The following is a 27,828-nucleotide window of genomic DNA, read 5'->3' as shown; positions in this document are numbered from 1 at the left end:
TTTTCTCCTCCTTTCCTCCCTCCCTCCCTCCTTCCTTTCTTCTTCCTCTTCCTCCCTCCCTCCCTCCCTCTTTCTCTTTCTTCCCCTCCCTTCTTTTTAAACTATTTGGGTTTTTCAACTAAGATATTGTTTGACAAAAGGATCTGATTCCAAACCTCCTCCCAAAATTATTTTTGAAAACCGTGGGTAAACTCATTTGTATACCTGGAAACTAAAGTCCTGGAAACTGATCGGTACATAGTAGAAGGAGAGACAATTAGTTTTACCCTTTAACAAAAGTAAATGAAAACTAAATAGCAGAACTTTACAGTTAAAAGTGTCTTGGATGTTATCATATTCAATTACTCAAATTTGCAAATGAGGAAACTGGAGTCATGGGGTAATATGATCTTTTGTAAGGTCAGATAACTTTTGTAAGTTAATAGCAGTTGGGACTAGAATCCAAATCTCTGGATCTTTTCACCATTCCATGATGCATATGTAAAGACACAATTTCTGGTCTTCTATCAACTGCAATATAATCCAGTGTGGTGACAGAAGTTACAGAGGTTGAAGGACCTGAACATAACATAGTTATGCTGCATTTTGACTTTTTTGAAGTATTTTTATTAAAACATAGTTTATTTATAATATGTTAACTTCAGGTAAACAACAGAGTAATTTAATATTTTTTATAGATTGTGCTACACTTAAAGTTATTATAAAGTTTTGGCTGTGTTCCTTGCACTGCACAATATATCCTTGTATCTTAGTTATTGCATATATAGCAATTTGTACTTCTTAATACTCTACCTCTCTCTTGATGCTTCCCTAACCCTCTTCCCAATGGTAACTACTAGTTTGTTCTCTAGATCTGTGAATCTGTTTCTATTCTGTTACATTCATTTGTTTGTTTTATTTTTCAGATTCCACATATAAGTAATTACATGCAGTATTTGTCTTTCTCTATCTGATCTATTTAACTAGCCTAATACCCTCTAGGTCCAACCACGTTGTTGTAAATGGCAAAATTTCATTCTTTTTTTGGGACAGGGGTCGCTGCCCTGAGGCACATGGAGTTCCCTGGCCAGGGATCAGATCCCAGCTGCAGTTGGGACCTAAGCTGTAGCTGTGGCAACACTGGATCCTTAACCCACTATGCTGGGTCAGGGATCGGTCCTGCCTCTTGGCAGTCCCAAGACACCACCCATCCCACTGAGCCATGGCAGGAGCTCCCAAGTTCATTTTTTTTTGATGGTTGAATAGTATTCCATTGTTTATGTATATAAATCACATTTTCTTTATCCATTTATCTGTTGGTGGACACTTCGTTTGCTTCCATATTTTAACTATTGTAAATAGTGCTGCTGTGAACATCGAGGTTCATGTATCTTTTTGAATTAATGTTTTTATTTTCTCTGAATATCTACCCAGAAGTGCTGGATCATACTGTAGTCCTATTTTCAGTTTTTTGAGGTACCTCAATACTATTTTCCACTGTGGCTGCAGCAAGTTACATTCCCACCAACAGTGTACTATGACTACTTTTTCTCCACATTTTGGTCAACATTTCTTATTTGTGATCTTTTTGAGGACAGCCATTGAGACAGGTACGCAGTGATTCTTGTTGTTTTGATTTGCATTTCCTTGATGATTAGCATTGTTGAGCATCTTTTCATCTGCCTGTTGGCCATCTGCATATCTTCTTTGGAAAAATGTCCTAATCAGATCTTCTGCCCATTTTTTTTTTTTTCTTTTTAGGGCTGCACCCGTGGCATATGGAGGTTCCCAGGCTAGGGGTCTAATTGTAGCTATTGCCTCCAGCTTACACCACAGCCACAGCAACGCCAGATCTGAGCCGTGTCTGTGACCTACACCACAGCTCACTGCAACTCCGGAACGTCATTTGCAAGCAGTGACAGTTTTACTTCTTCCCTTCCAATTTGGATGCCTTTTATTTCTTTTTCTTGCCTGATTGCCGTGGCTAGGATTTTCAATATTATGCTAAATAGAATTGGCAAGAGTGGGTATCCGTGTCTTGACTCTGATTTTAGAGGAAACCCTTTCAGTTTTTTAACCATTGAGTATATGATTATAGTTGTAAGTTTGTCATAAATGACTTTATAATGTTGAGATATATTCCTTTATGCCAACTTTTTTTTTTTTTTAAATGGCCACACCATAGCATATGGAACTTTCTGGGCTAGCGATTAACTCTGAGTCACAGCCACTGGTTCTTTTTTCTACTTCCTTTTTTTTTTTTCCCCCTCCTTTTAGGGCTGCACCCATGGCATATGGAGATTCCTAGGCTAGGGGTCAAATCAGAGCTGTAGCCACTGGCCTACACCACAGCCACAGCAATGCCAGATCTGAGATATGTGTGTGACCTACACAACAGCTCACAGCAATGCGAGACCTTAAACCACTGAGTGAGGTCAGGAATTGAACCTGTGTCTTCATGGATACTAGTCAGATTTATTTCTGCTGAGCCACATCAGGAACTCTTCTCCTTGGTAAGATTCTCACTCTGTTATGTATTTATTCTTTTCCCAAATTCAGTTAGTATTCTTATTTCTAATATTTTGAACTTTTTATCAGGTAAATTATTCATAGGTTTCTTTAGGTTTTCTTTCTGTTATTTCATTTGAAGCATATTCCTGTCTTTTTAATTTTAACTTGTTCTGTCTCCATGAAATTAGGTGAAACAGTTATCTCTCCTAGTCCTGAGGGGTGCCCTTGTGGGAGAGCATCACTATGCAGTCTACATCTGCCCAGTGGCTTCAGTAGGACTGCTGTATCTGAAGTGAGCAGGGGTCATGTCTTTCCCTGGGTTGTGGTGGAAGCTACCATCTTAGTGGCAGGTAGGGCTGGAGATGTAAGTGCTAGAGCCAGGACCAGATGTGAGCCAGGGCTTCTCCTGTGCACTGTATCTGTCACCTCCCTATTGGGAGTGGGGTTGAGGCCCAAGATGCTGGTGCAGAAGACCTGAGGGTTAGGTCCAAGCACACTCCATTCCTTCTCATTGTATGCACTTTCCTGGACAATGGCACTTCTGCTTCCATAGAGAGCAGCATTGGAGCTAGAGAAAGGTACCTGGTGCAGGCTGGAGTGTACACTGGAGTGGTCATGGAAAGTCAGCCAGAGTCCAGACAGTTTTCATTCTGCTTTCTCTGTGCTGTTCCTGGGAGTCATCAAGCATATACATGTATAATTTATGAGCAGAGGCATGGTTTCTTACAGCCCTCTGGTGAGTCCCACTGGTTTTCAAACCAGCCAAGTGAACTCATCTTCCTAGTGGTGGATTGCAGGGCTGTAATACCCAGTATGTGACTCAGATCCTCTGTCACTGCGGATAATCCCTGAGCCCGTGATATCCCCCTTCTCTGCTGTGTCTCCTGCTAGCAGCATAGTTCCCGAGCAAGAGTTGCCTCCGCATGTAGTTGTATTTTCTGTGTGTATGTTGGGGGAGGTGTGCTCAAGGTCCTCCCACTCTTCCATCTTGATCTCCTTTTTGCTTTGTGACTTTTGTATCAACCTCAGTAATAAGTAGAGGAGGTTATCCACATCGGTTTGTAAACATTTGCTTGCATATAGATAGCACGTAATAAATATTTATGGAATTACATAGACCCAGATATAGACTATATATATATCAATATATATTGATCGATATATCTATAGATACATATCTCCCTACTCTGATTTTCTTCTGTCCTTTCTCTACTAATATCACCATTCCCCATGGTCAAAATTGATAAAGATGATGAAGATGCTAGATGAAGATGATAGAGATGTGATTAAGACAAATCTGAGTAACACTTCAAAGCTTTTTAGAAAATGCATCTTCAGGCTTTAGGATCCCAATATCAATTCTGAGCATACTTTTTAGGTCCCGAGCTCCACCTTTCCTGTGTTCAGTTTTCCTTGAATTAATGAGGATTTGCCATACAAATTCGGGTGCAATTTAAAAAAAAAAAAAAAGGCTAGAATCGCAAACACTATATTAAGCCTGCAATATCATTCTAGACATAAATCAAGCTCTAACTCAGGATAGGGGGTAAGAGCAGGGATTCTAGATTCCACCTTTTACTAAAGGAATCTTTGTGTACTTGTTTAACTTCTCTTTGCTTCAGTTTTCTTATCTGTGAAGTGGAGATAATAATAGAACCAAACTCATAGGCAGGTGTAAGGCTTGGTGGAATAATGTATATCAATTACTTACCATGTCTGAAACATAGTGAGGGCTCAGTAAGTGTAAACCCGTATTGTTATTTCTGTTATTGTCTTTGTTGGTAACCACTAGGTTATTCTGCTGAACCCTTAGTAGCAGTGCTCCCACCTCTAATGTCTATCACTGTGCTAAATGGAACTCTCTGTTTTGACTTCTTTTCCTCCTGCCATTATATTAATTGTCTCTTTCTGCTTTATGGAAAAAAAAATCTCAAATGAAAGGAACCAATTTAGCCTATCACCACCCCTGTTAAGTCCAACTTCTTATACTAGGCCATTTCATAGCCAACTGGCCAGGCCAGCAACTGACTGATTTTGGGTTAGGTGCCCAGCAATCACCAGGCAGGCTGGTAGATCTTGCAAGTAGGAAGTCCCTCAGAAGGGAGAAATGTAGGTCTGGCAGGCCCTCTGTTGCTTCCTGAAAGAGAAGAGAGAAGATTGTACATGCCATGTAGCTTGACTGGTGAAGGGAGTAGTACAGAAAAAAGAGCCAAATTGTAATACTTTGATTAATGACAAATACAGTGCTTAAAGGAGTCAAAGATATGTTTGTTTAGGTGATAGCATTGCAGCTGAGTTTGGGCAGCCAGGAAAAAGAAGTTTGGAAATAGGTCACTCAGGGCAAAACCTGTTTTTGTGGTATATTATTAGAGTCTGTCCAAGTTTCTAACAAACAGTTGTTACCTAAGGAGGAATGGAATGTGGAGTCAGCCTTTCAGAGTCTATTGACTCTAAGCTCCTGTGAATTACAGGTAGTTATGAAGCTACTTGGAGAGATTTCTTCCTGCGATAGTCTGTTCTCTAGTGCTCTTAAGATCATTTCGTGCTGAATGTTTCTGCTATACCATTTGAACTAATTCTTTTAGGCAAAGGTAGGAAAAAGAAATGGTAACACTGATTTTTTAAATTGAATCAATTTTATGACAAGGAGGGGTGGTGTGTTCCCTGGATCTACAAAGCCAAGTCCTGAAGCTCCAACTGGAAAAATTATGGCAGCTGCTAGCTGGTATGCACCCTTTAGAGATAAGGTTCTGATGTGCTTGGCATCTGTCTGCATAGTGATTTTTAGAGGTTTATTCTTATACTTCTAGGTACAGAACAGGTCATGACTGTAGTGGAAAGCTTCTTTGGGAATCAGAAGATTCAAGTACTGATTTAGTCACTACTAGCTCTGTATTCTTGAACAAGTCACATTAATTTATCAGCCCCAGTTTCTTCATCAGTGAGGAGTTAATAAGATGATTCTCATCCATTTTTACAGTTCTAGCACTGCATGATTCAGACTCATGGCTTCTTTTTTCTTTTGGTGCATTCAACATTTTTTTTTCCAGATCATGCCATGCACTTTTATGCCTCTGTCCTTTTCACCATATATATTCTTTGCTCATTCATTCATTAATTCCTGTATCCATCCTTGCATTTATTGATTTTCTAATTCCACATTTATTTCATATATACTGTTTTCCTAGCAGTGATGGTACAAAATTTGCTGATATGATCTCTGCTCTTAAGATCCTAAAAGTCAGGTTGGAATACCACCATACCCCTTCCTGCCTTTCCAATCTCTTCCTACACCATTCTCGTTCTCGATCAGATTTCTGTAATATCTTTGCCACACTTTCTTCTTCCTCAGGTTTCTGCACATTCTTCATCCCTCCACTTCCATAACCTTAAATTCCCATGCCTAAAAATGCCTACCCATCTTTAGTTCTCAGTCAAAAGTTCTCCCTCCTTTGTGAAACAAACTCCCAAGTTAGACGTTCTATCCTAGGTTGACCCTTGAATGACATGGATTTGAACTATGCTGGTCCACTTACACATGGATTTCTTTTTTCGGTAGTAAATACTGTAGTACTATCCCATCCATGGTTGGTTGAATCTGCAGGGGCAGAACCATGGATCATGAGGAACCTTGGCTGGGGAGGGAGAACTGTAAGTGCTTGGCGTTTTGACAATGCAGAGGGTTGGCACCCCTAAGCCCTGCACTGTTCAACTATATTCTCATTAATTATGCTTTCTATTTGTAGCCTGACATTCATGACACTATAATAATAACATGATTAAACCATTACACTTTTGTTTGTAATATATCCAGAAAGAAAATTTTACTCTGGACCATATAAATGTACATGTGTTCCCGAGGATGCTTCAGAATTCTTGTTTTCCTTTCCCATCTCTCTGTTCATACAGAACCCACCTCTGATGGGTATAAGATTTCTCTCCTTTATGATCTTCCTACCTTCTTCGGCTTTTATTCTGCTTATCTGTTTAGCTTCTCTTTCAGTGATTCCATTTATTGTCCTCTGAGGAGTTGGGGGGACTGTTGCATTTTCAGGTCTACACATCTTTGAAAGTTAGTTTAGTTCTTTAGGTACTTCAGAGTGAAAAATCTACAAGACAAATCATTCTGTGCCTAAACTATTATAGTATTACCCCAATGTGTTAACTGTGCTACATAAGCATTTTGTTTCTTTGCTCCCTCCAAAACAAGAGAAGGGGAATAGAGTGAAGGTAGGGAAATTTGTTTTGCTTTATTGTTTAGTGTTCTTTTTTCTGCTAGACTTGTTAATTTTTAGCAGGGCAGAGACCGATCTTATTAATTGCTGTATTTCCAATACCAGGCGTACAGTACATGCTTGATAAATATTTGCGGGATAAATGAATGAAAGGTGAAAAAGCTATACTAACAAATTGATTTTTATTCTACAATGTGAGATTTTCTATAGCACAGATAAATGATATCCCTGTTTGGCTATATTATATTCAAAAAACGTAATGTACATAATATAGTTTTGTAAATCCTAAAACACTATATAGCTACTTTGGCAAGACACTGATGCACTCTATACTGCAATGGTTCTCAAAATACGGTACCGGGATCAGCAGTTTCAGCCTCACATGGAAATTTATTAGAAAAGTAAATTTTGGGCCACGTGTTAGACCTACTAAATCAGAAATTCTAGTGGGGAGTTTCTGTCGTGGCTCAGTGGTTAATGAATCCGACTAGGAACCATGAGGTTGAGGGTTTCATCCCTGGCCTTGCTCAGTGGGTTGGGGATCCGGCGTTGCCTGTGAGCTGTAGTGTAGGTCATAGATGCGGCTTGGATCCAGTGTTGCTGCGGCTGTGGTGTAGGCAGATGGCTCCAGCTCGGATTAGATCCCTAGCCTGGGAACCTCCATATGCTGCAGGTACGGCCCTAGAAAAGGCAAAAAGATAAACAAACAAACAAAAAAACAAAACAACAACAACAACAAAATTCTAGTGGTATGGGCCAGGAATCTGTTTTTAAAATTAGTTCTTTAGGTGAATTTGATGCAGGATAAAATTTGATCAATACTGCTCATAAGGGATAAAAAGTGGAATGTGACTTGGCTTTTAACTTTGCAAAGCTTGGATGTAGGGAGATAAAACATATATACCAGTGACATGGGCTGTAGGAATCACAAGATAAATGCAAAGTGCAAAGGCAATAAAGGGGAGGAAGGGAGAAATGATTTGTGGTGGAAGAGGCTTCAAGGAGAGAGAACCTTTGAGCTGGAAACTGCTGAGCCACGGTCCATAAAACACTGTTGATGAAGAAAAAAAACAAAATAAACAAATAAAATCCCGCTAAAGCCAGAGCAAAACAAAGAGAATCTTGCAATTCCTGTAGATGTACAAAGTCAGTTTATAATATATAAGACCACTGGCTTTGCAGTTAGACATAAATAGTTCCTATCTGGGCTTCAACAGTTATGAACTTAGAAAACTGGGCAAACTTCTTAACCTCTTTCTTCCTGAGCTTCCTCCTCTGTAAGTGGGTATTTTGGGGAATAGTAAATGAGATAATGTACATACAGTGCTTACTGTGCTATGGTAAAGCCTTGGTAAATGGTGCTTATTTGATTAATAACACAAAAATAAACTGCTGACATTTAAAAGTGGTATAAGGGGTCTTCACCTAGACAACCAAGAAGAATCTCTATCTTCTGTGTCCTGGATGTCTTTTTTGTTTTTTAGAAACAATTTTAACATTTACTTTTAAGACAGCAAAAAAAAACAAAACAAAACAAAAAAAAACAAAACTGAACCAATCTCAGACTTGAAAGTTAAGTCTAAAAGTTATTTTCTCTTGAATCTTTGGAGAGTAATTGGTCAGCGCCTGTTGTTCCATCACCTGCTGATACATCAGTGCGTATTTCCTGGGAGTGAGGACCTTCTCCTGTGTATGTGCAATGTAACCAAAAAAAAAAAAAAAAAAAAAAAAATTTTTTTTTTTCAGGAAATTAACACATGTCCCAATAAAATATGCTTTTGGGCAAAGAATTCAGTCTAGGATCACAGGTGACCATTAGGTGTCATGTCTTTTTAGTTTCCTTAACTCTGGAGCAGTTCCTCAGCCTTCGCTTGTTTTTGTGACTTGTACACTTCTGAAGGTGGGAATATCACAGAAGGAAGGTTGTAATCTGTTCACTGTGTCTTATCAGATGGTTCGTGATTATTATTTTGCCATTTACGTGGGGTGTTCACCTTGAGCACTTGATATTGTGTTCCAGGTTTTAGGCTTCTCCACTGTGAGGTGACTCTTTTCCCTTTTGTGTGTGTTGACACACATACATGTTTACATCTATACGGATATCTCTGTCTATTGAAAACCATGCGTTCTCAGTGATACCTCTCCTTCCAGTCCAGGACCACATAGTTCATTGTAGTTTCCTCGTTTTCATATTCTGACACCCTTTTCTAATAGACTCCCATGATCCTCATTACCTTATTTACTTAATTGATCAGTTTCCCTATATGTAGCCAAACTTGCGTTATCACTGCCCCAGATGCACTGCTCCCCAAACTTAGGTCTTCATGACTCTCGCTAGGTGACCCCTGTGCCTAGACGACTTCCTCACCCTATGTAACTATGACAAAGCATCCCAGGCCCTTCCCACAGATAAGTGCCCTCTTGTGGCTTTGGCCCTATGACTTTGACCCAATGCTCCAACAACATCTAAGTTGTTTGGCCCTCTTCAACCTGTTTTGGCTTCAGCAGCTCATGTCCAGTGACCTGTCTGTGAGCACTCCTTCCTCAGTCTGTCAGTCTCTGTAAGTCCTCCGGGCCTTGACATGTAGATGCCCTCCTCACTCTGCTTGAGCTCTGGCACCTGCTCTGATCCACCATAGCTGCTTTGCTCAGCCTCCTCCACCACCACAGTAGACCTTGCTCTACGTTACCTAGTGGCTGTAGAACTGAATTGCCCAGGAGGGAAGTGGCGGAGGGAGAAGAGAAAGGAAAAGGAGGAAGGGAATGAGGGAGAGGAAGAGAAAAATAAGAGGAGCTCATGGATATATTTTTCAAGAGAAGCAAGAACAAGAATTACTGTTTTCCAAAGATTGTGGCTAGAACAGTTGGCATGACGTTTATCTCATCTGGGAATAGGCAAGGTGGCCTTCCAATTTGATTATGAGGTCTGGTGTGGCTTTCCAGCTGTTTAAAGATTATTACACAGCATTGGCTAGTCTAAGAGAACAGCAAAGCTTCCTGTTACACTTGTAGATTCCCATAGATTGTATATTTCTTGTACGAAAAAACCATCTATCTACAGACTGGCTTTCCACTCTCACTTCAGAACAAAAAGCAGTATGTTTTATTTAGCCAATATAAAAGTAAGCTAATAATAGCTCCAGTATATAGGGGAGCAGATTTTTTTAATCTGTACTTTTGTATTTAGGCATATGGTTTTCCGTTATGCAAACCTTTTAGATTTTGGGGAAGTTGGGAAGAAAGGGAAGTGATGTGTCCAATGGCTCTAGACTTTATTTTCCTACAATTCTATTTAAGCAATATTTTTTTTTCCCTCTGGCTGCGCCTGTAGTATGGGGAAGTTCCAGGATAAAACCCGAGTCACAGCAGTGACAATACTGAATTCTTAACCCCTAGGCCACCATGGTACTTCACTAAGCAGTATGTTTTAGTAAGATTGCTTAGCACAGTGGATCTTAAGCTAATATAATATAATGGATATGATTATACCTGTGCTATAATAACATACATATGATAATTAACTTTACTTAATATAATTTATACACGGTAATAAATTATAATGTAATTATGTCATTTATGTATAATAATGTAATTATATATAATGGAAATTATACCATAATTATAATAATGAAATCAATTTTGTAGGAGTATATTTTCAATAATTTTTACAATCTAAAATTGATCTTTCAGATAAATTGGCACACGGGTGCTGAAGAGCAATGTTCCTTTTGAGCTTAGCCATCAGCTGTCACTTCTTGGACCAATTCCAAATGAAGTGATTACAGAGGATTGCTATTTAAATCAGCCCTTTTAGAGTAGAGGAATGTGACACTTTTCTCAAGTGGCATTTGACATTAGGTGTTTAATCTGCCAAAGAAACACCCTTCACCTCAAATTACACACAGAAAGGACTAAGCTTTCGGTATTCATGAATAAAGGTCTATATAGTCTTGTTCACAACTATATGTCCAACATAAGAAACAAGTAAAGAACAAAGCGAAAAAAAAGTGACCTCCCCGCCTCAAAGTTTGGCAAATTGTACTAAGAGTCCCTCTGTATCAGATTTGAAGAAATAAGAGGGACACTATCTTTTTACATATCAGAGACAGAGTTTAATTTTCCTACTTAATGCATATCTTTATGTATAACTTCTCTGTGTAGACTGAATACTATTTTGGTCTCATCTGTATTGGTTAATTGAATTGATTATACAATTGCATAAAATCACCATTAAATAGAATATTAGGTAAATCTATACTTAAGTGCCTGACGGTAAAATTTCCCCCACAGTGTGGTGTCTTATTTCATACCTATCTTGCCATCTTTTTCTCTTTTGTTTCTTGTTTTCTGTTAAAGTCATCTCCAATTCCATTGGAAAAAATTTTGTAGTATTATTGCATAACTGATATTTATTGAATACCCTGTATTCATGGCATGTGTAAAGCAACCCTGAGTTGTTGGTGCCAATTATGTCATCTGCTAGTGATGTCTTTTCAACATTTAAAATATAACATTGGGTCCAGGCTTACCTATGCTGACAGTCTGCAGAAGCATCCCTGCCTCCCCTTGGAATTCATCAACTAGGATGATATGGTCCTTGGAGCCCAAGCTTTCATTCTGTTTACATTTTTGCTGATGGGCAAAAATTAAATACCTTCTGCTAAATACTGTGGAGTTGAAGTTAGTTAAAGTTTTCTTGGTATCAGGCCTTGGAAAGTTTTTGAAAGAGTTCCTTAGGTTTGATTTGCCTTCCATCTGGTGATCATGCATTTACAATGAGATATGCTTGTTTTAGCATTGATATCCTTCAATTAACCCCTAATGTTCCACTAGACATTTTACTGAGCATGTTGTAGCAAAAAGAGTATAGGCTTTTGTCTCAACCATGGATTCCAATCCTAGCCTTGCGGCTGCATAGCCCTTTGACCTTGAGTTAAGTCTCTGTTTCTCCATCTCTAAAATAGGTGTGATAATAATGCTTCATAATATGTTTGCAAGGACTAGGTGAAAAAAATGATGTTTCAAAAAGTATGGTTGCCTAACATATGGTGGTTAAATGACAACAGCTGATTTCTTTCTTCCTTCTTTTCCTCAATGAAGAGTATCAATACCTAATCAAAGTCTGGAAGTTATGTGGGTTTTTTTGTTTGTTTGTTTGTTTTGTCTTTTTAGGGATGCACCCGCAGCATATGGAGGTTCCCAGGCTAGGGTCAAATTGGAGCTGCAGCTGCTGGCCTAGGCCACAGCCATAGCAATGTGGGATCCAAGCCGTGTCTGAGACCTATGCCAGAGCTCACCACAATGCCTGATCCTTAAACTACTTAGCAAGTTCAGGAATAGAACCTGAGTTCCCATGGATACTAGACAGATTTGTTTCAGCTGATCCACAACAGGAACTCCATTTTTTTTTTTTTTAATGCAGAGAGGGAATGTGTAATTTATGCAGGAACGTAGAATTTAAAACTAAGTTCATACAAGATTACTTTCCAAGATTTCTAGAGTTTACATGGTAAATCTTTGTGAGATAAAAAGGATGTATAACAGTGCTATATCTTGGATGCCTGATGTGAAATTGAAGTTTAATTATTGTCTAGATATAGAATTAGACACACCTGGTGGTGGTTTGGGCCTATAAGTGCTGATGAAAGGTAGCTTATTTGCATTAACAGTATCTTGAGTTTATTTAGTGCCTGCTTTTTGAGCAACTTGAATTATTGCACTTATTCATCAAGGAGATTTTTGTTTTTTTTGTCTTTTTAGGGCCACACCCACGGCATATGGAGGTTCCCAGGCTAAAGGTCAAATTAGAGCTGTAGCCGCCGGCCTACACCACAGCCATGCCAGATCTGAGCCACGTCTGCTACTTGTACCACAGCTCATGGCAATACCGGATCCGCAACCCACTGAGCCAGGCCAGGGATCAAACCTACGTCCTCATGGATGCTAGTCAGATTCATTTCTGCTGAGCCATGACGGGAACTCCCTCATCAAGGAGATATTTTGAATTAAAGATTGTTTTAGGGCTTGTATTTTTAAGAACCTTTTTTAAGGCAAAAGAAATTGTTGTGTATTGCTTCATGCACATCTTATTGCATTTGTATTAAAATTTGTTTCAAGTAGCTATTTCTTTTTTACTTATAAATTACAGTTTTCTGCCTCATATTCAAGTGTTAATTCTTTCTTGCTCCAGGTGTCTGCACTCTTAACTGTTCTGGAAGAAATGACTCCTAGCTAAGCATATTCTGTGTTAAGGTTTCTTGCATTTAATGGGACCTCCTGTGTATGTTGCATTGTTCAAAGCTGATACATTAATCAAAGGAACAATAGCTATCATGTATTGAGTATATTCAATGTAACTGTTCAGCTGTTTGAAGTACTTAATGTATGGACATTTTTTAGGTGAAAAAACTGAGGCTTAGAGAATTTTAATACTTTGCCCAGTGCATTTAGTAAGTAGCAGAGCCAGGGCCTGTCTGACTTCCATGCTCAATTTTAGCTTTTCGATCACCCTGCTACTTCACTTATACAACTGTTGATCTGCCTCTCCCATAACATTCTGCAGTTTACACTTTGTTCTTCTTTGATTTCTTTTCCTCTAGATATTTCTTAAAAATATTCCTGGATATTTCTCCATGCCATGCTTATCCCTGCTATTTCCCCATCACCTGTTCTTTAAAATGTTATATTTTGATGTAATTTCAAACCTGTGGAGAAGTTGTAAGAGTAGTACAGGGAGTGCCTATATATTTATTTTGCCCAAATGTACCAGTTGTTTGCATTTTGCCCTATTTGATTTATCGTTCTTTCTATATGTCTCTCTTTCTCTGTTGTATATATATGCATACATACATACACACATACATGTGCATATTATTAGTGAACCATTTGAGAGTGATTTGGGGACATCAGGCCCTTTATCACTAAATACTTCAATGTATATTTCCTAAAAAAAAGAACATTTCCTTGTATAAATAGTGCAGTTATCAAAATCAGGGAATTTAACATTGATACAATACTATTATTTAACATATAGTCCATAATCAATTTCAGCAGTGGTCTCCAAAATATCTTTTATAGCTCTGTTTCGCCAGTCCAGCATCTATCCAAGATCACACATTTCATTTAATTGTCATGCCTCTTTAGTCCCCTTTAATCTGAAATTTCTTGACCTGGACATTTTTGAATATCACAGGCCAGGGATTTTGCAAACGGTCCTACAGTTTTATTTTGTCTAATGTTTTCCTAATGATTAGATTCTGTGTATGCATTTTTGGAAGAATTAACATGAATGATGCTATATTCATCTTGGTGGTTGATAACAGGAGGCTCCCAGGGGCAGTTTATTCTAATTTATGGGGTGGTATTTTGCCACTGTATAACATGTTCTTCACCAAATTTTTACCCGCTAGTTGCAGCATCCTTGGATGGTTTTCTAATTCCATTATTTCTTCTCTATTTATTAGCTAGAATTCTCCTATGAGGAGGAGCTTTCCTTTCTCTTCCATTTAATCACTCATTTATTTGTTAGGATGAACTCATAGATTCTTACTTTATTCTATAGATTATAATCTATTACTATTATTAATTATTTTAATGCTCAGATTGTTCCAGATTTGGTTCATAGGAGCCCTTCAAATACAATACTTTAATGCAGAGTCCATATTCAATTCCAAAATATCTTTTATAGCTCTGTTTCCCCAGTCCAGGGGAAAGCTTCAAAAGCTTTCACGTCTTTTTGATATGTTCCCATGATTTTTAGGCACTTCCTTACTTTCTGGTGCAATAGAAAGCCCCAGGTTCATCTTATAATTTCCCTGCTCTAGCTCTAGAGTAAGCCTTTATCCAAAAAACTCTGGTTCCTTCTAGTAGAAGAAAGTATCTTGAAACCAAGATTCCCTTCCTCATCCCTTCTTTCCTTCCTCCCTCCTTCCCATCCCCCCTCCATTTCTTCCTCCTCCCCTCCCTTCCTTTCATGCTCTGTCCAGGCATAGAAGAAGCCAAATCATATCAGATTATTGTGGAAATTTGCTTGAGTCTTTTGTGTGTAAGCATTTCCTGATTATTTGGTCTTGCTCCTTCAATATCTATTAGGTTTGATCATGTGTTAGTCCTTGAACTCTGAGCTTCACACTCATCCCTGCTATAGTCTGGACTCTGTTCTTCCCTAACTTGATACTTGGTTTATACCTATCACTGATATTACCTTCACTCCCTTTTCTTGGCTGTGAAATTTAACTTATATTTCATCTGCATCCACATTTAAGTTTATTCACGCATATTCATATTTATTCTTCTCGGCCCAGGTAATATTCTAATCCCTCAAGATTCTTAAAAGAATCTTAACTGGCTGCCAGCCCAAGATAGGATGCATACTCCAGTGATAAAACCTTTGTTAGAAATCTGTTACTATGCTTCAGTATTTAGTAGTCTTGGGCTCAAATGGACCAAAAGAATGATAAGTTTTTACTTTGCAGAAAGGTAGTAGCTGGAGGTAGTGTAAAGAAATTGGATGTGAGCTCCCCAAACAGAACCAAGTGTTCAGGAAAGGCTAATTGAACACCAAGACTGCACTTTGTAGCATCTTTAAATATAAATATAGCAAGATCAACTGTGTTACACTGTTCAGCTGAATACATAATCAGATGTGTGGTATGGGAAATCCTACAGAGAAAAAAGATGCTAGAAGAAGCATACGCCATATGTTTTAAAAGAAGGCACATCTTATGAAGATTACCGTCTCTTTAGTGAGGCTGTATGGTGAGAATCCTCAGCTGATTGCAGTGAATTCTTGGGATTAAACAGCTTTGGTGAGTTGTAGCCATATCTGCGAATCACAAAAACCTGAGAGGAACTAACAATTACAAGCTCCAAAGAGACTTCTGGTTGACAGGCCGGAGAGGTGACTGTAATTGCCCCATCAGCACTGTGTCTAACAACATGAAGGCTGAAATGAGAGGAAGCAAAAAAGAGCTTTTCCCTGGTTACTGTTATTCCAGCCCTTGAGCTAATAGATAAGAAAGGATAAAAGTATGTTAAACATCCGGCATTTTGGTTGCTTTTTTTTTTGTTTTCCTGTGGTTATGGTTATGTAAATAATTGTAGAGTAATTTGGGAGTCATACAAGGGGAAAAAAACTCATGATTTAAGTCATATTCTCTTTATTTCAAGTTGTATAAAATGAAATCTATTTCTCCGTCATTCACCATATTGACAGTTTGCCCAATGAATTTTGACATTAAACAAAAATCAAATCTCCTTCAAATGAAGCTGCTATTGAGTGAATCTACTCAGAGGATTCACTGCTTCTGAGGATATTAAAAATAAGTCCCTCAGCTGCTGGAAGGTACATCTCAAAGAGGATCTCTAAGGATCTTTTGAAGAAATAGCATCATCATTGAAATAAGTATGGCATCTTGGATTGTCTCGCCTTGGTAAAAGAGGAAATATTTAATGATATGAGTTTTTAAGGGTGTGCTTAAAAAGATAGTCCTATTAGTATGGATTCCCTTGGTCATGCTGCTTGACAATTGAAGACACAGCTGTGCCAGCTGTGCCTGGTCGTTACAAAAACAAGGTCTCCTCTTTTTGAAATGTATGTTAAGACAAAAGAGAGAGGTTGGACTGAATAGGAACTGTCTTGGATATCACCTAGAAGTTGACCTCTCTGCCCTAGAGGTAGAGTATGGAAACATAATTCCTTTTAACTGAGTTTCTAGCTCATGGAATCTGAATCAGTTTAGTCCATAATATTCATTAAGGAGTTATTATTTTTCAATTGTTCTTTGGTGGCTGTGGGTTGAGAGTGCTGAACACTGACCACTAGACCACAAGGGCCAACAGGCTTGATGTAGGTCCCTGGTCCTTGGCCTTTTGTAGAAAAAATTTGGCAAAGAGACTGAGAGCAGTGAGGCAAGTAAAGTGCTTATTAGAGGAGAAGATATATGGGGAGAAAACACAGGCAGCCTTGGGTGGGTCGGGGAGAGACAGACAAGAGAAAGGTGATACCACATGCTTTAGGGGTGGTTTAAATCTCTTGTACAGGGGCGGTCCTTCTGGGCTCCCTCTGGCCAATCATTTTGCTTTGTCTGGCCTCGAGTCCATATTTGGCCTGACCCAGGGCCCTCCCCTGTGTGCTCGTATCTTTTAGTCAAGACAGATTCTAGCGCAAGGGTTTCTGAGAACTTGGTAGGATGTACTATGGTCCAATGCTCCTCCCTTCTCGGACCCTTGAGGAACATTTTCTTGCATGTGGAGAGTTGGGGAGGTCTCCTCGACCTCAAGAATGAGAAATATGTGGTCTCTTTATTTTTTATCCAAGCAAAACACAGCTCCTCCTTGCTCCTTTCATATTCTTATCTTGAAGTTCTGTCCACAGGGGATGAATTCTAGTTACTTGGCCTGGGAGCCATCTATCTCCTGCCTCACAATCAACAGACAGAGTTTTTCTCTTGCCAATTTGCTCCTCCTATTGGGATTTGTCCTGACCCCTCAGTCTGAAGAAGATTGTAATAACTCAGTAAGAGATGTTTGAAATGAGAGTATGATGCCTTGGGTTTTAATTACAGAGCTCCTTTTTTTTTTTTTTTTTGTAAATCAGAAGCCATTAACATCACCTGGGAGCTTGTTAGAAATACAGAGATCTAGCCTCCATTCCTTACTTTAATAATAATTTTCATTTTAACAAAATCTCCAGGTGATTCAGATTCATGTGTGTGTTAGAGTTTGAGAAACAGTCATTTCTAAATTTGACAATAATTTATAGATTAAAAAAATAACTGTGAGGTCAATGTGAACATGACTTCAAGAATTTAAGGAATTTTTTTAGAATATATCCTTAGAGGTAACAAAACTTTTTTTCATTTGAGAGAGGACTACGCAAAATAAAAAGTGTGAGCAGTTGTGATTGACTCAAGTAGTCAAGTCACATAGAAACATAATCCAGGAGTTCCCGTCATTGCACAGCAGAAACAAATCCAGCTAGGAACCATGAGGTTGTGGGTTCGATCCCTGGCCTTGCTCATTGGGTTAAGGATTTGGTGTTGCCATGAGCGGTGGTGTAGGTCGCAGACACGGCTCGGATCTGGCATTCCTGTGGCTATGGCATAGGCCAGCAACAGCTCTGATTAGACCCCTAGCCTGGGAACCTCCATTTGCCATGGGTATGGCTGTAAAAGGACAAAAGACAAAAAAAAAAAAAAAAAAAAAAAAAAAAAGAAGAAACATAATCCAAATATTTTCTATAGTCCTGAGTGTGAAAAGATTTGACTTTATTCAATGATGTTTTTTCTCTTTGAACCTTAAACAGAGAGGGAATGCAAATAAACTAAAATTAGCAAGCATTCATTGTTGTACTTAGTGTAAAGAATGATGCTAGGCAGTAGAGAATATATGACTGGTTCTGACATCATTTTCATTTCTAAGGGCCATGCCTGGCACTTAAAAATTACTTATTGAATGGAAAGGTAGAATTGAGGATGGGTGGGTGAACAAGTACTTCTAATATAAGGTAGAATGAGAAATAACTATGATATAGATCTGAGCTATACTTTGCGGGAATGAGGGGAAAGAAGTGACATTGCCTACCTCCCACCACCCCCTGCAACCCCCAACACAAGTATTTTTTTCTCTATGGTGGTTGCTATTTGGGTGTTCTTACTCACACATCCTGCTCAATTGAACTCAGTTTTAGGAAGAATGATTTCTATTCTGATGGCATCTCATATTTGGATCTCTGACTTGCAATATCCTTTTACTAAAGGAATAGTACTGGGCCTGGGCATTGAAGAAGTAAAGCATCTCTGTGTAGGAAAGGACATCTGAGCCTAGGGAAGCGTGTGAGCCAGGAATGGTGAAGGCCTGAACTCAGCCATGGGAGCAGACAAAAAGTGGTCATGGTCATTATGGTGGGGATACAAGAGGGTGCTAAAAAGAGAAGCTTGGAAAATGACAAACCGATATATGCCAGGCATTAAAAAAATAATGCTGACTCACCAGAGGTAAAATTCGACCTTATCGTAGACCTTCAAATTTAAGTAGTCATTGACTTAACTAAGGCCACCTTCTTCCTCTCTAGTAGTTGCTTAGGCAGGGAGTATAGGTAGACGAAGGAGTAAAAGAGACTGAGCACTTCCTCAGATTTGGGGTTGTAAGTTAATTAAGATTTCTGAATTTAATATTAAAATTTGAAAGATTTTCAAATTTAATAATATTTTCAAATTTAATATGAAAGTATTCTCCATGAGCTTTTCTAAATGCGATCAAGTTACTGGTACCCATTGTGTTTCATAGTATAGCTTGTTGGTATGAATCCTGAACATGCATATGATAAATGTTCTATTTCTGGGTATTTATACACCTAATATTTCAGAACTTGGCAACTTGCAAATGCTGCTTATGAAACAGTGTGTATATCCTTAAAATGGATACAAAGAAAAATAATCTTGAAATCTATCTGCAGAATTATTTTACGCATTACAAGTCATTCTTTAGTGAAAAATGTAGCTGCAGAAATCTTTATAGAAATTCTTTCTTTTCTTTTTCTTTTTTTGGGGGCGATGCTCACAGCATGCAGATGTTCCCAGGTTAGGGATCAAACCTATGCCATAGCAGGGACCCGAGCCATATTAGTGACAATGCTGGATCCTTTAATCCTAGGCCACGAAGAACTCCCATTTTTTTCCTTTTATTTTTAATTAATACTTGAGACCAGACAATGTAAATCTATCTTATTTTTTGGATTTCATTTTTTTAAAATTCCTTATTACTCTCACTTCTATCAATCCAATTAATTCCCTAACAACCCTTACTATATTAAAAAATATGAAAAGGATTTGTATGAATTTGTATGTCTGGCTTTTGCCTTCTATTCTTACACATTTTCCAAGCATAGTTTTGCAGCTCTTTTATTGCTAGTGGTAGAATAAAGTTGTAGTTATGCATGAAATTTGGGGATTTGTAGCTTTTTAAAGTAAATCTTCATATTTATGAAACATTCAATAATTTTCTTTATTTAAAATATTTAATATTTAATACAAGTAAAAGAATATATGCAATTTATATATAATACATATAGCATGACAATAAACATTCCTGAAATTACCCTCCAAATCTGGAACTAGACTACCATTAATTTATATCTACCTATGTGTTTCTCTTCTATCCTATTTTTTTGCCCACTCTTTTTACTATGTACTTAGAACTTTTCCTGTGCTTTTTTGCTTTGGTCTAATTTTTTTTTTCCACATATGTTTGTATGAATGCCTAAAAATATATGATTTAGTTTTGCATGTTTTTGAACTTTACAAAAATATTTTTATATGTCTAAGATGTATTTGTTATTTCATACTGTAGTTCATTTATTTTTTTGCTACATAACTTCCATTTTGAGAACATACCATATTTACCCATTTTCTTTCTGATGGATATTGAATTGTTTCTAATTTTTTTTGCTCCTATAATCTGTTGCTGTGAACATTTTCGTTTGTTTCCTGGTGCATATGTCTAAGAGTTTATCTAGGATATATACTGAGTAGTAGAAATGCTGGATTATAGGAGAAACAGATGTTCAATTTTATAAGACAAAACAAGATTGTTTTCTAAAGTGGTTATGGTAATTGACTCATAAAGAATAAGAAGTTACCATTGACCCATATTTTTTTTTATTGAAGTAGAGTAGATATACAATATTATATAAATAATGTGTATACAATAGAGTGATTCACAGTTTTTAAGGTTATATTCCTATCCATTTATAGTTATTATCAAATATTGGCTATATTCCCTGTGTTGCACAATGTGTCCTTATAACTTATTCATACATAATAATTTGTACCTCTTAATCCTCTGTCCATATGTTGCTCCTTCCCCTTCTATAAACCGATTTCTTTTTTCTTTTTTTCTTTTTTTTTTTTTTTTAGGGCTGCAACAGAGGCATATGGAAGTCCCCAGGCTATGGGTTGTATTGGAGCTATAATCTCTGTTCTATGCCACAGCCACAGCAATGCCAGATCCAAGCCTCATCTGTGACCTACACCATAAGCTTATGGCAATGCTGGATCCTTAACCCACTGAGCGAGGCCAGGGATTGAACCTGCGTCCTCGTGGCTACTGGTCATATTTGTTTCCACTGAGCCATGATGGGAACTCCTGTTCTATATATGGTGAGTGAAATACTTAGGGATAAACTTACCTAAAGAGGTAAAAGACCTGTACTCAGAAAACTATAAGACATTGTTGAAAGAAATTGAAGATGACATAGACAGATGGAAAGATATATCATGCTCTTGGAGTAGAAGAATTAATATTGCTAAAATGACCACACTACCTCAGGCATGTACAGATTTAGTGCAATCCATATCAAAATACCAATGACATTTTAAAGTAATTTTAAAATTTGTCTGGAAACACAAAAGACCCTGAAGAACTCAAACAATCTTAAGAAAAAAGAAAAGAGCTGAGGAATCATGTTCCCTGAGTTCATATTCTAAACTAAAATAGTACCTTAGCCAATATTATTACTGTAGATGGTGTTTCATTGTTATCTCAGTTTGTATTTATCATCACTGATGAGGTTTATAATCTTTTCCCATATCAGTGAAATATGCTTCCTTTACTGTGAAATGCCCTGTTTACTCTTCTTACCAATATTTTCTTTTGGTTTGAATGTCTTTTCCTTTTTGATTTATTGGTCTTTGCATATGTGGTTACTGTTCCTTTGCCTATATATTATGAAAATATCTTCTCTCAATTTGCATCTTGTCTTTTTTGCTTTCTTTATTGAGGTGTAATTGATAAATAACTGCACATACGTGAAGTATATGATTTAATATGTTTTGACATGTAAACACCAGTTAAATGATTAGCACAAATAAGATAGTGAGCGTATCCATTACCCCTTAAAGTTTCCTCTTATCCCTTTGTAATCTTCCCCATTTACCCTTTCCTGCCAGCTCTCACACCCCAATTCCCAGACCACTGCTGAATTTTTTTCTGTCAGCATAGATTTGCTTGCATTTTCTAAATTTTATATAACTGATATAAAAGATACACTCATTTTCATCTGACTTTGTTCACTGGACATATTATTTTGAGATTCATTCATATTGTGTGTATTAATAATTTGTTCTTCTTTATTGATTAATAATATTCCATTGTATGGATATACCACAATTTGTTATTCATTCATTTATTGATCAACATTTGGACTGTTTTCAGATTTGACCTTTTATATGAACATGTAACTCCTTTTTTCTTAGGTAAATATCTAGAACAGTAATGACTGCATTATGTAGTAGCTGTATGTTTAACTTTTTAAGAAACTGCCAAACTTTTTCAAGGTGATTGTACCATTTTTCGATTCTATAAGTGTTTGAGAGATCTAGTTCCTTCAGATCACTCTCAATGCTTGGGATGTTCTTTTTAATTCTAGCCCTTCTAATATATATGTAGTAAATATGTAGTGGTATCTCACTGTGGTTTTAATTTTTCATTTCTGTAATGATTAATGATGTTGAGTATCTCTTCATGTGCTTATCTGCTGCTTATTATTTTCTTGGCTAAAGTGCCTGGTAAAATCTTTTTTTTTTTTTTTTCTGGCCAAATCTTTTGCTCATTTTTCTGTTGGGTTGTTTGCCTTCTTTGAGTTTTGATATTTATTTATATATTTCACATGCAAACTTAAAAAATAAGATATATATTTTGCAAAGAAACAATCCTCTGGTAATAGTCATTTTCTCGCAAAATTTTGAAGTTGTTCTGTCATCCACCTTCCATTATTGCTTCTACGAAGTCTGATGTATCTTTTCTCTTTCTGATTTTAAGATTTTTGCTTTGTCTTTTGTATTCTGCATATTATGCTATGCCTAGTCCTAGGCATAGGTTTTATTTGTGTGTGTATTTATATGTACATACACACACACACACACACACACATACATACATACATACATACACATACACACTCAAATTGTTCCAGTTTTGGCCATCTTTGGCTGCTTTTTCATGTAACTTTTGTATTGTTTTGTCGTGTCCCCATTGTAGCAAGTTTTTTTAAAATTTGGCTTGGGGAACATTTTCTTACTTACTGATATTATAAGATTTTTCAGGCTAATCTTGTTATATTTCCTGCCTTAGTACTAGGACCAACCATTTCCCCCCAAAGCTCTGGTTCCTTTTATTGAAACCAAGATCTGGGCTCTGTGTGTGCCAATTGCTGTTGGAGTGTCCTTGCTGCTAGGCCCTCACAACCTAGAAAAATATAACAAAGCTAGGAAATATAAAAATACATATTTATTTTTATTTATATTCATATTTTATATATCTATCTACCTCTTCCCTCACTCCTTTCCTTCCTCTCAAAACTTGTAAATTCATAGAGATACTCCAGATTATAATCTAATACCAATTGTGCTTATTTATTACTCTCCACCATTTGGTGAAGAATGCTATATAGGGACCGGTCATTACTTGGAGGCCCTTTCAGCAGAGAGAGTGAGGGAATATGTGTGTGTATACTAACCTATTTGTACATATTTTTATGTGTACCCAATCATTTCCATATTAAGCTAAACAGGAATTGGTAATGATGTCTCTAAAACTACCCCCAAATCACATGACTTATTCTAGTACCATCCCCAACTCACCCACTTTCTTGTTTGTAACTTCTTACTCCAACAGTGAGAAACCAGATCCCATCACAGATCAATCATTTACTTAATTCTTCACTTCTAGTTACACACACACACACACACCCTACACACACATACAGTGGTTTCAAAATTGTTGGCTTGTATTCCATAAGAAAGAAATTTACCAACTAGAGTATAGAATAGGATGCTTTTGTATAGTTTCTTGTCTTTGGTTTCATAGTCTCTACTCATTTCAGGTCATCCTCTTTTTCTCCTACTGCCTTCAGTGAGGTTATTTCATTCATTTGTAATTTAGTTAGATGCTTTTGTCACAGCCTGCTTTTCATCTTGGGATACCCTAACTTCCTAAATGAATATCTAAATTTGCTCTGAGTTTTGACAAATGCTTCATGTATCATTACAGAATATTTTTGTCACCCTGTGCTTTACTGTTTAACCCTTCTTTCCTCTCCCCGAACCTATAGCAGTCACTGATCATTTTATTCTTGCTTGCTTGCTTGCTTGCTTTTCAGAGTCACACCTGCCACATATGGAAGTTCCCAGGCTAGGGGTTGAGTTGCAGCTGCAGCTGCTGACCTATGGCACAGCTACAGCAAGGTGGGCTCTGAGCCATGTCTGTGATCTACCCCACAGCCTTGGGCAACGCAGGATCCTTAACCTACTGCATGAGGCCAGGGATCAAACCCACATCCTCATGGATACTAGTAGGGTTTGTTAACACTGAGGCACAATGGGAACGCCTATTACTTCTTTAGTTTTGCCTTTTCCAAACATTATGTGAATGGAATCATGTAATTATAGCCTAGTTACATGGCTGGCTTTTTTAAACTTAGCAGTATACATTTAAGATTCATCTATGCTTTTGCATGGTTTGATAACTCATTTCTTTTCTGTTGCTGAATAGTATTCCATTATATGAATTTACTATAGTTTATACTAAGTATACTAAATAGTTTTGCTAATTGAAAGATGTCTTGTTTACTTCCATTTTTTGTAGTTATCAATAAAGTTGCTATAAGAATTCTCATGCAGGCAAAATGTGATTTTCAGAATTCCTCTATTTTTATTATTTTTCTTTGACTACATATTTGTGTAGTTCTTCCTTTTCAAAGTTTTATTGAAATATAGTTGATTTACAATGTTGTGATAATTCCTGCTGTACAACAAAGTGATTTAGTTATGCATACACACACATCCATTCTTTTTCAGATTCTTTCCCCATGTATTTATGTATTTCTTTTAATCAGCAAATTTTCCATATACCCATACATGCAGAAGCTATTTGTGGAATAGTGTATGATTTGATTTTTCCCTTGCATTTTCTTTACAGATATTCAAGAATTTTATGAGGTGACATTGCTTAATTCTCAAAAAAGTTGTGAGCAGAAGATAGAGGAAGCCAATCAAGTTGCACTGAAATGGGAGAAGACAGCCCTTCTTGCTCCGTGCCATGATAACCTTCAAAAGTCTACAGAGGTATATTATTGATAATTTTGAAAGTGATAATTACTTATTCTACCGGTAGATCCCACAATTGTTTTTACCAGTAAAGAAGTAGTGGTTGTAGTAGTGGTAGTTGGGTGGTAGTAACCAACTAATGCTAACCACACATGTTAACAGTAATAATAGAAATGTGGTTATGCCATACTGTATATAATATTTATAGATGAAAATCCAGATCTTGCTAAAAGATAAAATAGGGCACAGGAAAGACATGGTTCTTTATATTCTGTAAGTGAATTCTGTTTGAATATTATCATAATTTGAGCAGACTCAAGTAGAAGGCATTCTGGAATTTCAGAACATGCTTCTGAAATAAAATAAATAAAATGATCCATTGCGGTATACGAACAAAATAATAGAACTCCAATTTACATTGCTTTTTATCATGTTCTTTATAATCCTTTATATTTAGGCAATTTATAACATATATTAACAGTAATACAGGTACATTTAAAAATAAATATAAAGTTACTAGAATTGCATACTCAAATAGTTTTTTACCAATAAGATTGTGGGGTTGAAAAGTTTGAGGATTACTCTTGGGTTTAACAGTTACCAAAGAATAAGGCAAGTTGAGGTATATCTCATTTTCATAGCTAAGGGTTACTGTGGAGGCAGGGGCTGACCAATGATGTTTTTAAAAGGCAGTCAGTATATACTTGGAAAGCAGGTACTAGAGTGCATGTGTGCAACATACACAGTCTGTCATGATTAGGGTTGTGTAGCTGATTTAGTAGCTATGTAGAATCCTAGTAGTAATCAATAGAACTTTTGGCAAATCTTTAAATTGTTAAGACTAAGGCCTATGCTATGCTTTTCCATCCTGCTCAGAATTGATTTGGAAACTGGATAAGACTGAGTCTAATGATCCCCTTAGTTACTTGAAGAAATAATTAGCAATGACAATAATATGTTAATTCATAGATACTATGTGAAGTTTATAAAATGCTAAAAAAGCATTAAAACATCTTAATTTCAATACCTAGAAGTAATCATTTTGACTTAGTCTTTTTTCTGTACAAAATATATGTAGGGAAAATTGGGACAGCAGCATGTAGGATGCTTTTATGACTTTTAATTTGAATGTTTACTCATGTCATGTCACTAAGTATTTTTTGAAAATATTTTAATGACTATATAATATTCTACCATTTGGGGTTTTAAGTTCTCCATTCAAAAATGAGGCTATCTCCAGTTTTCTGCTGTGAGTAATGTGTAGTGGATATCCATGTATATAAACCCAGTTATTATATTATATAAGTGAAACTACTTTTTTTACTTTTTTTTTTTTTTTTTTCTTTTGTCTTTCTGCTATTTCTTGGGCCGCTCCCGTGGCATATGGAGGTTCCCAGGCTAGGGGTCTAATCAGAGCTGCAGCCACCGGCCCATGCAAGAGCCACAGCAACGCAGGATCCGAGCCGCGTCTGCAACCTACACCACAGCTCACGGCAACGCCGGATTGTTAACCCACTGAGCAAGGGCAGGGCTCGAACCCGCAACCTCATGGTTCCTAGTCGGATTCGTTAACCACTGCGCCACAACGGGAACTCCTATATAAGTGAAACTACTGAGGTAAAGGTATTTACATTTTTTAGGATCTTGTTACAAATTGTCGCAGTGCTTTGCAGAAAGGTGCTACCAGCAGTGTTTAAGAAGACAAATCTACCTATACCTTTAGTAACACTAGTTACTTAAAATATTTTGTCAAATTAATAGATAAATTTTGTTACTTAATGCTTTAGGTTGCAAATATATATTTATTATTGAACTGTATTTTCTTATGATTATTGACTATATTTATTTTGTAATTGATTTAAGCTCTTTGCCCATTTTTCTGAGTGGTACTAAAATTCTTGGGGTTTTTTAAGAGCATTTTATTCATGAAATATGCCATCCTTTTGTCATAATGGTTACAATATTTCTAGTTTGCTGATTACTATTAACTTTGCTTATAGTACTCTTTCACATTCAAAATATTTTTAATTTTTTAGTAATAAAATTTACCATCTTTTTCATTTTTATTTTTTTCTTAGTTTCTTACTGTTCTGATATTTGCTCTTTTTGAATTTTTAAAAATTATTTTCAGTAAATTTCTAGATACGTATTCCCACATATATATCCAGTTTTCTAGAAATGATCAAATATATGCTTTTTATTCTAAATAAATTCCTTTTCTAAAATGTTTTTTTCATTTTTGCATGTTTCCTCTTTCACTTCCTTCCTTCCTATGCTGCATTAGCTCTACCTCCCCACATACAAGATAACTTGTCATAACAACTTAATGTGTTTAATCCTTCTGAACTCATATAATATGTATTTGTATATAAACTATTTACATGCATATGGGAGATGGATATATGTGTATATATATATCCCCATGCTGAAGCATGCATACACATATATACCAAAAATTTTGCACAGTAATTGTTTCTCAAAAATGTTTATATTATGTGAATGTTACTTCAAGTTGTCTGGTATAGCTTTAATTCATTCTTTTCACGGATGCATAATTTCATGATGTGAGTCTATCATAATTAATTCAATCATTCCCCTCTCAATGGGAATTTACTGTTTCCAGTTTTCTGCTACTGTGATTATTGCTGCAATCTGATGATTGCTTATACATTCATACTTACTGATGCTTTTTATATCCATAGGGTAGGCTCTCAAGACTTACTGATGCTTTTTATATCTATAGGATGGTTTCTCAGGGGTGACATTATTGACTCCAAGGGTATGCATATTTTTAATTAAATAAGTGTTGCCAGACTGATTTCACCTTTCCCATTTACTGATGCTGCATATTGGTACAGTTTTATCTCACATCCATTCCAGCAATAGGTGTTACTGCTATTCTTAAGTTTTACCAGTTTAATAAGCTTAATGATACTTCATTTTAAACTTAATTTCAAGTTCCCAGACTATTAGTGAATTTGAGCATTGTTTCAGATGTT

At 36.8% G+C, this 27,828-nt stretch overlaps 1 protein-coding gene across 5 annotated transcripts in view; it reads left to right on the top strand.

Annotated features, from left to right (window-relative positions):
- DLG2 (discs large MAGUK scaffold protein 2) overlaps positions 1-27,828 on the top strand; it is a 1,971,427-nt gene that overhangs the window by 256,584 nt on the left and 1,687,015 nt on the right. For all 5 annotated transcript variants that reach the window (XM_021102305.1, XM_021102303.1, XM_021102307.1 and 2 more), the window contains exon 3: positions 24,702-24,847. In XM_021102305.1, the coding sequence (XP_020957964.1) occupies positions 24,702-24,847 (146 nt within the window). The remainder of the gene's footprint in view (positions 1-24,701; positions 24,848-27,828) is intronic.

Source organism: Sus scrofa, chromosome 9 (assembly GCF_000003025.6).
Source record: "Sus scrofa isolate TJ Tabasco breed Duroc chromosome 9, Sscrofa11.1, whole genome shotgun sequence".
NCBI lineage: Eukaryota > Metazoa > Chordata > Mammalia > Artiodactyla > Suidae > Sus > Sus scrofa.
This window is presented reverse-complemented; position numbering and strand designations above follow the sequence as displayed.